General features: G+C 40.8%; 1 protein-coding gene and 1 long non-coding RNA gene across 3 annotated transcripts in view; one reads left to right on the forward strand and one right to left on the reverse strand.

The window, feature by feature from the left end:
- Window positions 1-942: 942 nt before the first annotated feature.
- On the reverse strand, window positions 943-3,191 carry LOC120545015. The gene is made up of 2 exons (XR_005636616.1): window positions 3,128-3,191; window positions 943-1,452 (listed from the first exon to the last, which is right to left on the reverse strand). It is a non-coding gene; the product is annotated as an uncharacterized LOC120545015 (long non-coding RNA).
- A 10,048-nt stretch (window positions 3,192-13,239) lies between these two features.
- The window catches only part of onecut2 (one cut homeobox 2), a 38,612-nt gene continuing 35,131 nt past the window's right edge, over window positions 13,240-16,720 (forward strand). For both annotated transcript variants that reach the window (XM_039778803.1, XM_039778804.1), the window contains exon 1: window positions 13,240-14,744. In XM_039778803.1, the coding sequence (XP_039634737.1) occupies window positions 13,532-14,744 (1,213 nt within the window). In that variant the 5' untranslated portion in view covers window positions 13,240-13,531. The remainder of the gene's footprint in view (window positions 14,745-16,720) is intronic.

A 16,720-nucleotide genomic window follows, 5' to 3' on the forward strand; every position in this document is an offset into this window, starting at 1 on the left:
AGCCTGGCAGGGAATTTTAGGATTTTAGGAAGTTAGAGGTAGTTTACATTCCACAACTATAACGCACTAACGGTGGGCATTGTATTGTCTGATTCCAGTGCCTTCATACTTTAGTTTTGAGTAATTTAAAGCCAACAAATTATTTCCCAATGTTATTTGTTTTTTTGTGTTTTTACAGAACAGAATTAAAAAGTTGCCTTGGTAAATAAATAAATGAACAATCCAAATGATTAAGACTTTTGGTAATATTCCGAGGTGGGTGGGGGTGGGGTGGGGACACCGGGGACTTGGACTAATGACCTCAGTATTTCTAAAGTCCTGGCTACGTCCCTGCAAGGGCCGGAAAAATCTGCAAGCAAAAAAAAAAAGATTAGCCTCACACATTTTACAATATGATTTTAGTTTAAATGTCCCAAATTATATAACATTACAATATTATTATTTACTGAAATTGTATAGGAAATAACATATTTATTCCACTAGCAATGAGGTATTGATATTTTTGCAATGACTTATGTCTTTGTGCTGCATGGCTTACGTCCTGTAATTATAACAGTACGCACGTACTATTGTAATTTTCCCAACTTTTAAACTATTTCTATGAACATCTTTTTAAAGTTTAATACTAATAACATTTTATTATCATTTCTATTTCTGTCTTACTGCTCTGCATGGCTGATGTGTAAACAGAATTAACAGTAGCTGAATAAGATGTTGTATTGTTGCATCAGTGTTTTACTTTATTTTGTCTCTCTGTATGATTTGTTGCTGATTTAGTTATTGGCTCATGGTTTATGTTTGTGTTTCTCTTGTCACTTTTAGAATATGTTGATGAAGGACTGAAGTTGAAAAATAGCCAGCAGGCTAATACTGGCACATTTACTAAAATGTTGAATGTGTGTAGCCCTTATAGATACAAAACTAAATGAAGTCAATATTGAATGTACATTAATTCAATATCCTTTATTGTTTAAAAGCATGACAGCATTGGTTAAACAATTGCGTTAGCTTCTTTTTTCTTACTTTCTTTTTGGTGTAATCGAGTGATAATCGATCCCTTAAAAAGTCAAACAACCTTAGGTGTAATTTTACCTGTCACATTGTGAGGTGTTTTGGTTTATTGTAAGTAAATAAAGAATTGTATCACATGGACAAAATCATAAAAGTCAGATTTTTAAATGGCTGTTTCATTGCAGTTAGCTGGAGTGTGGAAACAGTTCAAAAATGTACAATGACTAATATACAAATTCATAAAGATGTGAGATGAAAGAGATGAATGGCTGTTAAATGAGTGTTTATTTAGAGCTGGAAATGCAGTGATAATGGCGTGCGGTCACATTTGAATACAGCGGGTCGACTCTGCACGCGGCCATTGTGTTCCCATTAAAAGCCGATTTCACGGCCAACAGAACCGCAACAAAAGAGGCAGCAGGTCCGAAAAGTTTGAAAAGACTGGAAGAGAATAAAGGAGGAAGAGAAAAAAGGGAAGGAAACAAGGAGAAGAAAAGGGTGAGAAGATAGAGGGAAGGAGGAAGATAATGGAAGTGTGCCTCCCTTTTTTTTTTTCTCAAATAGCTTCAGTAATATCCTTATTATATTTACGTGTGTGTGTGTGTGTGTGTGTGTGTGTGTGTGTGTGTGTGTGTGTGTGTGTGTGTGTGTTTAAACAGTCAAACCCAGAATAACGGCTTATCTGTAAATACACTTTATCTTTATGTATCTCTCCATTATCTTCATAATGTGTGCATCATCGCTACATATTTAAATAAATGTATACACATCTCTACATTATCTCTATCTATATATATATATATATATATATATATATACATATATATATATATATATATATGCATCCCATGAATCTCTAGACTTACTCTAAACTTATTCTTCAAATCTTTATAATTCTTCTATACAAATATAGATATATCATCTCTTTTCATTTATACTTGTCTCTACATATTTAATACAATCTTAATATGTATTTTTATTTTTGTGTATAGCTCTACTGTGTTTGTATACATGCATTTACGAAGCTCAGTAATTATTATATATTTATCTGTATCTCTATAAATCTCCATTCCATCCCCACACATCTCTGTATTTTTTCAAAAATATGTATCTATGAAAGACTACCTCCCCTCTTTGTATGGTCTCTATATACTGTATTTATTTCAATGTCTGTAGTTATCTATAACTTGTCTAATGTATCTTTAAAAAACGTCTTGTGTTGTGTGTGTATCTCTGTGTATTGTCTCTATCTTTATAAAGCTTTGATCTATATCCTTCTATTTAAATACACTTGCAGATTTTCATACCGATAAACATGTTATATCATTATATATTTATGTAACTTCATAAATTACGTCAGTAGCCAATACATGTATATAAATCTGATGAATATAAAGAGATGAATGATCTTCACTACAGTCACTCCAAATACTATTTATATACTTATCTCTCTAAGTATTATTTCAAAATGTGTATTTATACATTTCAATAGCCTAAATAAAGTTGTTATATTAAGTTTTCTCTACATGTTTATACAAATCTCTGTGTCAGCTCTCTAAACTGTTTAATTAAAATTAAAATCTCTGCTAATAACTTGTTCATCTTTTTATCTACGTATATAGCTATCTCATGTTGTTTTTATCTCAAAATATGTGTGTGTACGATTCTTGAATGTATATGACTTTTCATATGTATGTCTATAAATCCCTATTTTATCACTATGGTTACCAAATAAATCTCAACATTTTGTGCAACAATTATCTTCATGAATCAGTTTTATCTCAATGAAACTCTACATCGTTAAAGCTTTGTCTATATATCATATATTTAAATACATTTAAAAGGTTTCTTCTAAAAATAACTCAATCAATCATTATTACTGTAGGCTAAATTACCGCAGTATGTCTACTGTATAATATCGCCATAATATCTGCACAGCTTGGAATACGTGTCTTCATCTAACTCTACAATATCTGTATTCTCTACTTCTTTACATAATTATGTATATCATCTGCATATATCTTTATAAAACTCAACAAAAGACTGTATTCACACTTTATATTCAAAACCAAATATGGCTGCCAAGAAACACCAAAACACACTGAACAGGACTCACCAGCAACCAACTGCTGCAGGAGAAGAAGGAGGAGGAAGAGTTTGAAGCCGGACAGATGGACCCCCGTTCCAAAACTGCTGGCTCATTTAGAGAGAGAGAGAAGAGAGAGAGAGAGAGAGAGAGAGAGAGAGAGAGAGAGAGAGAGAGGGAGGGGAGGGAGGGAGGATGGCACTGGTTATATTGAGAGAAAAGAGAGAGAGAGTCAGTGGGACAGATGCGAGGCAAAACGGAGCAGTGTTTGTCACTAACGCTATAGATTAGCATGTGGTCTCCAGCACAAAGCTGCAGATCAATACTGCTGCTCTGTACACAGCAGATGGCCCGGGACACAGAGAGAGAGAGAGAGAGAGAGAGAGAGAGAGAGAAACGTACTGATCAACCAGCAGCTCTGCAGCTTTTATTCCCATTTTACGGCCGGACGCTCGCTTTGAAGCGCAGCTAATAGGAGTCCCCAGGACCCACAGCAGAGGAACCTGCTCTGTCACCAACTTCTGCCTCTCTCTCTTCTGTTTTTTAAACTGTTCTCACAAGTTGCAACGTGGATTCCTATTTAATCATTTATGTCTTGATGAATCTGATGTCGTTAATTATCTTGTTTGTATTGTTTTGTTGCCTTTGTCTTTCATTTCTTCACCCCCAACAATTATGAACCAAATTGAAAGAGTGAAATTCTAAACAAATCAGGCCCTTTTTAAAACCGTAAATGGGTGATGCTGAAAAAATATCACATTGTTGACCAAATGATGTTGAATGTCAATGCAATGAAAAGGATAGATAGATAGATAGATAGATAGATATATTGATGGATTGATTGATTGATTGATTGATTGATTTTCATTGATCCGAAAAATGGGAAATTACAGTGTTACAGCAGCAAAATATCAGACACACTGATATACATGAAATAATAGGATACAATATACATGAAATAATAAATATGATAGAATACAAGAACAACTATTTAAAATATATACAAGTTAGGAATACAAATGTACAACTACCTAAATAGTATTAATAAAGATGCAAGTTGCACTTAGTGCAGTTGTGATGTATATGAGTCTTATCTAACACTCAGTTGATGACGTATTAAAAAGTTGTATTGTCTGTGGTAGGAATGATTTCTTGTAAATTGCTTCAGAAAATTTTAACGGTTACCTTATAATAAAGAACCATTTTAATATTTGTTTACAAATGATGTTTAAATCCATTCTAAAACATTGCTGGTTACTGAAGCTCTGTTTCAACAACGATGTTTATAAACGTAGCAATTGTGAATTGAATCAGATTTTTGAAATACTTAAAAACATTTCAATATATTTCTTTTTTAAACTGAAATTTTACTGTGCTTCATTATTTATAGTTGAGCATTTTGAACTTGTTGTAACAAGATCTAAAAGCAAATTGGCAACAACACACAAATACAAAATATAATAGGTTTTATAAAATATAACAGTACAAAATATGCAGTTTAAAGGAAATGTTATTAAACAATGTAGCAAATATAGTTTTTCTGACTATATGGTTGGTCATCGTTTGGATTTTAACACATCTAATTTCCAAGTCTGATTCTTCCTTTCGATTCCGGTTCTTATCAATTCTCGATTGCGATTCTTTGAGGGGGTGGAGTTAAAACGGGTCACATGCTTATTTCATATAAGAGGAAAGTTTTATTTTGATTCAATGGTGGTTTGCAGTTTTACCGGGCTTTTTTAACGTAAAATAAAGCCACACTAGAGCGCCACTTCCTGTGCCACATGGCTGCAACACAACAAGCGCCTAGCCGCTACTGAAACCAAAACTTGCGTATGTTGAATTTGGATCCGATGATCGGATTTGAAACCGACATACCTATCTGACGTTTCTGCTGGCCTTATTTTCTGTACTGTGTTGCTTTGCTATACCACTTATCGGACTGACTGCTGGTTTGGGTGGTGTCATTTTCTTAAGTCTTTGGCCCAAGTGTTAGTGAAATATGAAAGCATCGAACATCCAGTTGTTCCTCGTCTCCACTTGATCAGCACCAATACAGTAAATGATATGGGACGCAGGAGATTTCTACCCTGAAGTTACTGTAAACAAACGTTGTGATTGGGTTTATAAAAACCAAGACATCCAGCGGAAATACAGCAAACCCAACATGAGAAATACAATTGATAGGCCTACACTGAAATGTCTAAATGTTTGACACAACAACTTGACTCAGCTCAGGGAGTAGACAATCAGGCTAGTGATTACCTCAGCAGACAGTGAGTCAGTGTGCTGCTGTGATGCCACTACGGTCTGCAAACAACTCAATGACAACGTTTACTTCCATGATTAATGTCATCTTTAAATGTTGAAATTAAAGTTATTAGGTCCAAACTGAATTCTCTTCACATAAACACATGTACTCAGTGTTTTACAGCATGGCCATGGTAAAGACATTTCAAAGCATGTATGTAAGAAGCCAACAACAGACTCCAGTCTGAGCCTAAAACATGAATTCCGACTAATTACATTATGCTTAAATGCCACAATGTTTCACATTATATATATTTTATTTGCATTTAACGTGTGTAATCTTTTCTTTTTTTTTTAAGTGCATGGAGACACTTGAGACACCACAGATCTCACGTGCAGACCCAAATCAGCAATGCATGCATCCTACTATTAACAAGTGTCTATGAAAGTTAATGGTTATTTTATACAACTTTATACAACTCCAGAAAAGAAATAGTCATGTGAACTAAAGATTTTAACTAAAGACAACTACTGTAAACTTGAATATGATTACTACATCTAATTAAGGTTCTGTCACAGTAATACAACTTTACCTGTTAAGTGTCTCCTTGTTTAAAAACTTAAATGATTTAAGGCCACGGGTTTCCACAATTTTCTAGTAAAGTCAACTAATTCAGGATAATAGTCCTGTCTCTGCCTATGTGTGTGTGTGTGTGTGTGTGTGTGTGTGTGTGTGTGTGTGTGTGTGTGTGTGTGTGTCAACCTGTAATAACACTGAGGACAGTTACAGTAACTTCATGGAGGGAAAGTGTTGGGAAACTTGTGGCTAAGACTCATGGGAGCTGTAGTTGTTGGATTCTATAAAGAATTACTTTTAAAGTTAAAAAAAAAATTTTTTTTTTGGTTGCGGTGTGCACCCCCATATTCCTAAAAAAACCCCCTATGAAATAAACCTTCTTACTTCCTGGCTGTGATGGGGGGGGGGGTTTTCCCCCTTATATTTTCTTTCTCTCCCCCCTCCTCTTTTTCTCCCCCCCCCCCTCCTTTTTCCTTCCCTCCCTCCACCCACCTCCATATTCCTTCCTTCCTCTTCCATCCATTCCACTTCCACCTTCACTTCCATTTCTCTCATCTCCATCAACTCTTCATTTCCACCCTTCCCCTCCATTCCTATTTTCCATCCTCCCTCTCCACCTCCTGCTCATCTTCTTCTCATCTCTCTCATCCTTCTCTCACCTCTGGTCTCAATCTCCTCCTCCACCTCCTGCTACTTGCTGCTCTTCCTCCTTCTCACACTCTTTCACGCAATTTTTTGTCAACTCCTCATGCTAATCCTGCTGTATGTCCCACTCGTCCATCACTTCTTCTTTTGTCTTTCTTGTTGCTCTCTTGGCTCCCACTCTCTCTGGTTTGTGGAACGTCATGTGGGACATAAAATGGCAGCCACCTCTCAAATCAGCTTCCCTCAACAAGACAGCTAAAGGTTTCAAGAGGAAACAGACAGACAGACAGACAGACAGACAGGCAGGCAGGCAGACAGACAGGCAGGCAGACAGATAGACCCCCTGCCTGTCTCTCTGACAGCTGATCAAAAGGAGAAAATGGGTCAGGCTTCTGTTCTTCTGTCCTTAATTACACAACAGTCTTTAAACAAAGCAACATCTGCCCAACTACCCATCCTGCTCCTCCTCCCCATCTCTTCCTTTTCCATCTCCTCCACCTTCTTTTCTGCTTTTTACATCGCCTCATCCTTCCACGCATCACTCAGGCTCAGTGGTAACACTCTGTTCAATTCAATTCAAGTTTATTTATAGTGTCAAATCACAACCAGAGTTATCTCAGGACACTTTACAGATAGAGTAGGTCTAGACCACACTCTATAATTTACAGAGACCCAACATTTCTCCCCAAAGAGCATGCATTTGCTGTGACAGCGGAGAGGAAAAACTTCCTTTTCACAGACAGAAACTGGGACAGACCCTGACTCTTGGTGGGCGGCCATCTGCCGCTGCTAATATACAGGTCTGTAATTTAATAGGATTTTCCAAGAAATATCCTTAAAAGAACTATAAAATGTGTTAGGAATAATATAGGCAGTATAGTGTTCAGTTGCTTCACTTACAATTACTTAATTCCAAATAATTGCTATCGTATATAAAGTATTTTAGTCAGTGCACAGCAGGTGCTGAACATGCAAAACAATGTTACTACAGGCAAGATTACAATTCAATATATGTGGAGTTTCCAATATAATTAGATAACATAATAATGAATATTACTGGTTAATGTAGTTTAAAGTCTGTATCTGTAAAGGTGCAAAAGTGTGTCAAAATACTCTGAGAACTTTGTGCTAGAAATCTTTAAGAGCGTTGTTTCAATGCAAACATTTTAAAGCCTTTTCCAGATCTCTGAATGGCTTTCCACATCTCCAACTTGCTTAAGTGATTCAAATATGTTTGGTTTTGTGCTTATTAACATCTGTTTCCTCAATCCCCCCCACATCAGAGTTTTGTTGTCGCAATGAAGGATCAGAATGTCTTCTATGAAAAATTTGGTCTGATTATTAAAAGAACAACCAGAAAAATAATACAAACCATATTAGGATAAATACAACATGGACCACCTAGAACCTATTGTACTTATACAATACATTTGAGTTTACTGTAATACATAAAACATTATGGAAACGTCAGTAATTGAACATCTAGTTGTTTTGTTGTATGGAAGATAAAGAGTGTCTTTCACTTTTATATTACAATCAACCCTGGTGTCGTTGTGTTTTATCATAATGTACGATGATTTTAGGGAGTCCGATCATTAGTAATTTAATATGAAGTAAGTGTGTGATTGTTTTTGTTGTTATCTCTACTCTTGTTATTTTATGATGATAGGTCAAAGCGAGAGACAGAGAGAGAGAGAGAGAGAGAGAGAGAGAGAGAGGCAGACAGTTATGTAGCAGTCATTTGTCCTTGGAAGTGTAATGAATTGTAAAGTGAACCAGCTACAGGCCATAATGCTCTTTCAATGCAGCTCCCACGCTCAACACTCCACCCAGAGACTGTCGATAACATCCCAACACACACCAACACATCATCTACACTGCATCAGTCTGAACTCAACACTGTGAGCTACAGAGCTGCAAACATCTGTCCAACACCACACAACAGACCAAACTATTACTGTATTGTTGCTCATGTGTTGTTGATCATTTCGTGTTGTGCCGTACCATGTCATGTAATGCCACGTCATATCATATGCATTGTGTTCGATAGTAATATCATACTTGTCATGTTATGTCAAGTCCTATTATAAAATGTTTCATATCAAGTCATAACAGGTCATGTGGTATCATATCAGTGCCCCTAGGATTTTTTCCAGCAGCGGTGCTGAAGTGTGTGAGTTTTATTTTGGGCTGCCGGAAGATAGCGCTTCCGCTAACGAGCAGGGCTTTAGACACATATTTGTACACAGTTGTAGATGTCGTATTACGTTCCATAAAATGCTTCTTACTTATCCAAATGTACAATTTTGTAAAACATATACAATACAAATAACCATCCATCTCCGTCCGCTTATCCGGGGTTGGGTCGCGGGGGCAGCAGCTCCAGTAGGGGACCCCAAACTTTCCTTTCCCGAGACCACATTAACCAGCACCGACTGGGGGATCCCGAGGCATTGCCTGGCCAGGTTGGAGATATAATCCGTCCACCTAGTCCTGGGTCTTCCCCGAGGCCTCCTCCCATCTGGACATGCCTGGAACGCCTCCCTAGGGAGGCGCCCAGGGGGCATCCTTACCAGATGCCCAAACCACCTCAACTGGCTCCTTTTGACACAAAGGAGCAGCGGCTCTACTCTGAGTTCCTCACGGATGACTGAGCTTCTCACCCTATCTCTAAGGGAGACGCCAGCCACCCTCCTGAGGAAACCCGTTTTGGCCGCTTGTGCCCTGGATCTCGTTCTTTCGGTCATGACCCAAACTTGATGACCATAGGTGAGGGTGGGAACAAAAATTGACTAGTAGATCGAAAGCTTTGTCGTCAAATCATGTCAAATCAAAATAATGCAAAAAAAGAGGTCAGGGTCGATAAACAAGAAGCCTCAGTGGAATAAGTTGCATTCTCCCTGGGAACATTTTACCATTATGGGTCTTTTAAAACAAATTGCTAGAGATTCTTGATGCCCCTGATGTTAGTTAATTGCTGAAGTGGCAAACACTTAGCCTGACATTGCGAGACCAAATCACAAATGCGAATTAGTCTGAAACCTCTGTTAATTTTCAATTTCCATGGGGCATTGTCAACGGGCAGTTGCAGGGTACCAAAGGGCTGCGGCCTCTGCCGTGAAAGTGGCAAAGCAGCGGGTGTGGGAGAAGTTGGAGAAGACATGGAGAAGGACTTTCGGTCGGCACCAAGGTGCTTCTGGAAAACCGTCCGCCACCTCAGGAGGGGAAAGCGGGGAACCATCCAATCTGTGTACAGTAAGGATGAGACACTGTTGACCTCAACTGAGGAGGTAATAGGGTGGTGGAAGGATTTGAGGAACACCTAAATCCAACTTATACGCCCTCTATGTTAGAGGCAGAGCTGGAGGATGATGGGGGATTGTCGTCGATTTCCCTCGGGGAAGTCGCTGAGACAGTCAAACAACTCCACAGGGGCAAAGCCCCTGGGATTGATGAGTTCCGTCCAGAAATGCTGAGAGCTGTGGGTGTGGAGGGGCTGTCTTGGTTGACATGCATCTTCAACGTTGCGTGGAAGTCTGGGACAGTGCCAAAGGAGTGGTAGACCGGGGTGGTGGTTCCCCTTTTCAAAAAGGGAGACCAGAGGGTGTGTGCAAATTACAGGGGTATCACACTTCTCAGCCTCCCTGGTAGCGTCTACTCCAAGGTGCTGGAAAGGAGGGTTCGGCCGAAAGTTGAACCTTGGGTTGAACAGGAAAAATGCAGATTCTGTCCTGGTCATGGAACAACGGACCAGATCTTTACTCTCGCAAGGATCCTGGAGGGATGCCCATCCGGTCTACATGTGTTTTGTGGATCTGGACAATGCGTATGACCGGCTCCCCAGGGAGATACTGTTGGAGGTGCTGCGGGAGTATGGGGTGAGGGGGTCCCTTCTCAGGGCCATCCAATCTCTGTATGACCAAAGCGAGCTCTGCGTCCGGGTTCTCTGCAGTAAGTCGGACTCGTTTCAGGTGAGGGTTGGCCTCCACCAGGGCTTTGCTTTGTCACCAATCCTGTTTGTAATATTTATGGACAGGATATCAAGGCGTAGTCAGGGTGGGGAGGGGTTGCAGTTTGGTGGGCTGGGGATCTCATCGCTGCTCTTTGCAGATGATGTGGTCCTGATGGCATCATGGGCCTGTGACCTTCAGCACTCACTGGATCGGTTCGCAGCCGAGTGTGAAGCGGCTGGGATGAGGATCAGCACCTCTAAATCTGAGGCCATGGTTCTCAGCAGGAAACCAATGGAGTGCCTACTCCAGGTAGGGAATGAGTCCTTACCCCAGGTGAAGAAGTTCAAATACCTTGGGGGTTTTGTTCGCGAGTGAGGGGACAATGGAGCGGGAGATTGGTCGGAGAATCGGCGCAGCGGGTGCGGTATTACATTCAATTTATCGCACCGTTGTGACAAAAAGAGAGCTGAGCCAGAAGGCAAAGCTCTCGATCTACCGGTCAGTTTTCGTTCCTACCCTCAACTATGGATCAGATATAGGGTTGTGCTTAGCCGGAAAACTGAACAAAGTTCAGTTTAGTATAGCTAATCAAGTCATAACAGAAAACATGGCCTAGTTAAAATCCACATCTAGACATAGGCCTAACGTTACATTCATTAAGAAACCGCAAATTTGATCAGATTAGCTACTGACATTTCTAACTGACGGGACCACCGCCAATACGTCCACAAGCAGGGACATTTTGACAGTGAATTGAAGTAACTTTAAGGCAAACTCATCACTTTTGGAATTTTATATTTTTAGACAATAGAGAGTTTAGTGGTCCTTAAGATATCTGATCCTTTTTGATAAATGTTCTAACTCTCTGATTATGCAGTTAGCTAACTTAGACTTTTCACATAATAAGTTTCATGGCATGTTACATCATGCTATTTCTGTCATATTATATCAATTCACATCACAGTATGAGATTTTGTTTCATCTTACATCATACATACATCAGCCATGCTATTTTATATCTCATAAGATAAGATTTGTCCAGGTTGTGTCATGTTATTTTATGCCATGCCATTTAAGGTCATGTTATGAATGCTGTGTCATATTACATTATGACAATTAGTTTTATGTCACCTCATAAGAGTTTATTTCATATGATGCTTTGCTGAAGATTTTAAGATGAACTAGTGTTACAAGTATATGTTTTCAAAAATCCAAAATCTAACCTTAAAGGCAAATGATGGACAGACAAACCTTTTGGGGGATTAGGGCTTTGTAAGGAAAAATAAAAACTGTTCCTCAGTGTTGGGGGAGGTTTTGTCTATCATATGTCAGTTCTGGTTTTATCATGTGTTTATCATGTGTTATTTCCTGTCACCTTACTTTATCTCAACAATCAGAAGCAGCAGGTGATGAGATGAGAGCTGAGATGAGATCAAATTTTAATGATCCCTGTGGGCAAATTGCTTCTTTGCAGCAGCAGCAGCAGAAGAAAAAGAAGAAGAGCAGTAAAACCAGCATCCTCCGTGTGAATCCTGTTTCACAGAGTATAGTGATTGTGAAGATCAGTACCTCACTGTCTCTCCACACAGACACTGTTGGCTGAATTAATATCACATGCCTGTCCCGGTGATCCTTTAAATTGTCTGGACATCTTTCATAAGGCCGTTTTGCAAAGCCTGACTCTATCCTACAGCACACAGAAAAATCCCTGGTGATTTTATAGCAAAACTAGTGATTGTTGTGAATTTGAGAGTACATTTTCAATTTTAGTTTCTATAGTCCCTTTCCTTTTTTTCTTGTTTGTTTAATTTATAATTAAATATCAATTATTCATATAAAAATACAGTACACAGTAAAATACACTAGTTAGTACCATAAATGTCTATATAAGAAAATGCTGAGAAAACAACCTCACAATGTCCATCAGGTAGCTGTTCTGGAGCTTTCGATCATATCACTTGATCTTCATAAGCAGATGTAGCCTATATAGGTTGTCCAGTTCACATGGAATTGTTAAAAATGTCCATCTTGTGATGAAGATGATGTGATATGATCAAAAGCTCAAGAACAGCTAGCCTACCAAATGGACCTTGTGGTGAAATAGTTTGCTAATTGTTACTAACTGTTTGGTGAAGAAAAGTAGTACTTTATAAATGATCATATAAGCTATGAATACTAAACAGTATCTCTTTTATTTGCTAGTCCAGGTTGAAATACAGTAAGATAAAGTTAAATAAGGACAAAAATGTAATATTGGTTCCACATCCACACTTATATCTTCAATATTAATTTGAGTTAATGATTTAGCCTTTGCATTGTGCATTTATAATAGGCCTACTATCATAATATTAAATAGGGAGAAATGCCACAGTACAGAGCAGAATATCACACCTTGCACTCACATTTAAGTCCTTCAAACAAGTCGCTGTAGTAATAGCCTATTATTATTATCGTTTCAAAGCAATGCAAAAATGATTTTTCGTTCAAATCCCACCCAGAGTAGCTTCGAAGTCCACACCGCTGCATACATCAAAGATGCCGATTGGCCAGTCGGCCCCTTGCACCAATCCCAATGTCCGTCTGATTGGTCTGCTGCACCGTCAGTCAGGCGGGAGACGCCCCTTCGTCCGAGCCCGCTTCTCCCTCTCCTCCCCCCGCAGCAGGTTGGGTTGAGCGGTCTGCTAGGGGACCGTGGACAGCTCCCGTCTGAGAAGCAGAGTAACGCAGGAGGAGGAGAGGGCTGGATATGGGGGAGCCACCGCACAGGCCCGTACGATCGAGATAAAAACAATTTTTTTTTTTTTTTAATGTGCACCTACCGGGGAAAATACACAAAGACACCGAGCTGGAGAGGCCTTAGGAGGACGGGGAAACAACCGAGGAAGTGAAGGAAAAGGGGGAATACGGCTACTGACCCATCCCGGCGCATCAGGGGAGAAGCAGCGAGAGAAAGGAGGAGAAGAAGGAGACATAATTCCGCTCGACCCGATGGACTGAGAGGACAGATGAATGAAGACTGCCTACACTAACGCCTATCGATGCCTGGCCAAGGACCTGGACGCTTATGCCATGAACACGGACATGACAATGGACGGCATTGGCAGCCTGCATGGCGGGGTTTCCGTGAGCTCCGTGGTCCCTGATGTGGAGCTGATGAGCGGCCACAGCCCGCACCACGGGCGCGGAAGCTCGTCGGGGGGACACGGGGCGGCGGCGGCAGCGGCGGCCACCCTGCGGATACACCAGGACCTGGCCGCCGCCGCCGCGGCGTCATCCCGCTCTGCCATGGTGTCCGGCATGGCCACGATACTGGACGGCAGCGGGGAGTACCGTCCGGAGCTGTCCCTGCCGCTGCACCACGCCATGAGCGTGCCCTGCGACACGTCCTCTCCCGGGATGGGGATGAGCGGCACCTACACCACCTTAACCCCGCTGCAGCCGCTGCCCCCCATATCCACCGTGTCGGACAAGTTTCACCATCATCACCATCACCACCACCACCAGCGGCTCTCCGGGAACGTGAGCGGGAGCTTCACCCTGATGCGGGACGAGCGGGGGCTACCGGGCATGAACAACCTCTACAGCCCGTACCACAAGGACCACATGTCCGGGATGGGTCAGAGCCTTTCCCCGGTGCTGGGTAACGGCCTGGGTTCCATACACAACACCCAGCAGGGTCTCCACAATTACGGCAACACGACGCACGGAGGCCACGATAAGATGCTGAACTTCGACGCGCACCACACCGCCTCAATGCTGGCCAGAGGGGACCACCACCAGCACCGAGGACTCGGTGGGCCGGCGGCCGGGATGATGTCGCATCTGAACGGGATGCACCACCCGGGGCACCCGGCCGTGTCCTCGGCGGGCCACCACCCCCACCCCCACCTCCAGTCTCCATCCCACGGGCCCGTGTTGGCTTCCACCAGGGAAAGACCGCCCTCCTCCTCGGGGAATCAGGGGGTGAACAGCTCGGGGCAGCTGGAGGAAATCAACACCAAGGAGGTTGCGCAGAGGATCACGGCGGAGCTGAAGAGGTACAGCATCCCCCAGGCCATCTTCGCCCAGAGGGTGCTGTGCCGCTCCCAGGGGACCCTGTCGGATCTCCTGAGGAACCCCAAACCCTGGAGTAAACTTAAGTCGGGCAGGGAGACCTTCAGGAGGATGTGGAAGTGGCTGCAGGAGCCCGAGTTTCAGAGGATGTCGGCCCTCAGACTGGCAGGTAAGAAAACAACAATCCGCGGTGCTTATGCTGGTGTTTTGGTTCGCTCTGTGCGTCGGACAAGAAGAGGAATTTAAACCTCCTCCTCCTCCTCCTCCATAAAACAATCCCAAATGATTTCCCCACTGTCACTTTTTTTATCATTTGCTGGCTTTGTTTTGGTGTTTCTTCGTGGCTCCTTTCCTGCACAGCACCCAAATTTAGACATGTATTTAGAATCACTGGTGTTATGATTACCATTATTGATCAATAACAAAAAGGGATCGATAGGAAATGACAAGGTCACGGGATTTCCCTCCAACAGTCCGGCACTGTGCTGTAACCTAGTTTTTTTTCTTCCTGTCCCTGCATGTTAGAGGGAAAACACTGCACTTTGACTAAATATCAGTTCATTATTTTTGCTCAAATCCAGGCATGTAAATTATTAAAAATAGGAAAACAAATGCAAAGATGAAAAGGCAGCACTTTCATTTAAAAAATAATTCTTTAGTTGGAAATTCAGCACAGAACTTCGAGAAAAAAAAATCATTAATTACATATAGGCTACACCAAAGTTAACTTCAGGCTTAATTCATGTTTCTCAGTGTTATTCAGTGGCATCGTACTTTTACTTTATTCAGCTGGTGTTGTTACTGTGAGTAGCCTGTTACAGCTTATTGTATTCGTATGGTGTTAGCAGGGAGAGAGGTGTGAGAAAGCATTCACAGCAGGCTGAGAGGCTCGGAAGAGGATTTGTGTTTGATTGTGAGGAGCTTGAAGTGATCAGACGGCTGTGACATAAACATGAATGTTTGTAGCATCAGTGGGTCCGGTGCCCCCTCTAGTGAGGAACCTGGTTTCTGTCCCAACAACACGCCTCTATTGTCCGCAGGAGACAGCAGCAGCAGCAGCAGCAGGGACCGAGCAGCATAAAAAGGATCAGCATGAGAGTGGATTATGTTCAGTTTTTAGGAATATTGCAACAATAAATTGCTGTGGAGTTTAGTTTGCCTATGTGACAAGTTTATCGAAAGATTTTATTACATTTTATGTATTTAAAAGAGGCGTTTTTAATGGCAATTTTAACTTCTGTAAACCTATAGTTTGAATCTCCCTTTTTAATTCCTAATCCAGTTTCTGGATTACAGCAACTGCCTTTTTCTTGTTTGTTTTTTCCATATATATAGGCCTATTTAAACACAAAAAAATTTAAAAAAAATCCAAATACATTCAGTAATACAGGTAATAAAAACAAAAGCCAAATTAATAATAAAACTGGAGTGCAGCATGCATGCATGTAGGTGTAAAGAAAGTGAAGGACATGTTGAATTACCTTAATGCACAGGATTCAAACTGTTCATAAATTAGAGCTCTTAGAAACTAAGTGGATGTTGTTTGCTTTTGACATATTTTCAAAAATAAATTGGGTTTTAAGAAGTTAGAGAATTTTGTCAACCCATAAAGAAACAGTCGGACAGAGACAAATGTTGTTTGCTCTATCTCATGAATTTCCAAACTTTTGAATCCATACTGTGTATGAGGTCAAGTTCCAAATACCGAATTACAATACATTTAAAGGTGGCCAACAGTAAGATTTGTAACAAATAGATCTTAGCCTTTCTGGAATGACGCCTAGAAGAGCTGTCTTGGGATATTTTGAAATACCATGATCTTTACAAGCATCAATATTATTTTCCAGTTTTAAAGCAGTTTGCTTCACAATCACTATTTCACTTTGCTTCACTACATTTCACTGGTATTTGCTGGTTCAAGTCGTGCTCCAGTATTCAACAACTGGCTTTCTGTGCACAACTTTTGATACTCCCAGTTTTGGGCAAGCAGGATGCAGAAATCTGTATAATATTGTATCATGCGTCCTTTATTAGAGCATCACAATATTGTACTGTATATGCATTTTCACAATCAACTTCATTTGACTCTGGTTGTCAGTAGCTCGCAAGTTGCAAATACTGTATAGACACAAAATTTAAGGTCAA

The sequence above is a fragment of the Perca fluviatilis genome, chromosome 17 (genome assembly GCF_010015445.1).
Source record: "Perca fluviatilis chromosome 17, GENO_Pfluv_1.0, whole genome shotgun sequence".
NCBI lineage: Eukaryota > Metazoa > Chordata > Actinopteri > Perciformes > Percidae > Perca > Perca fluviatilis.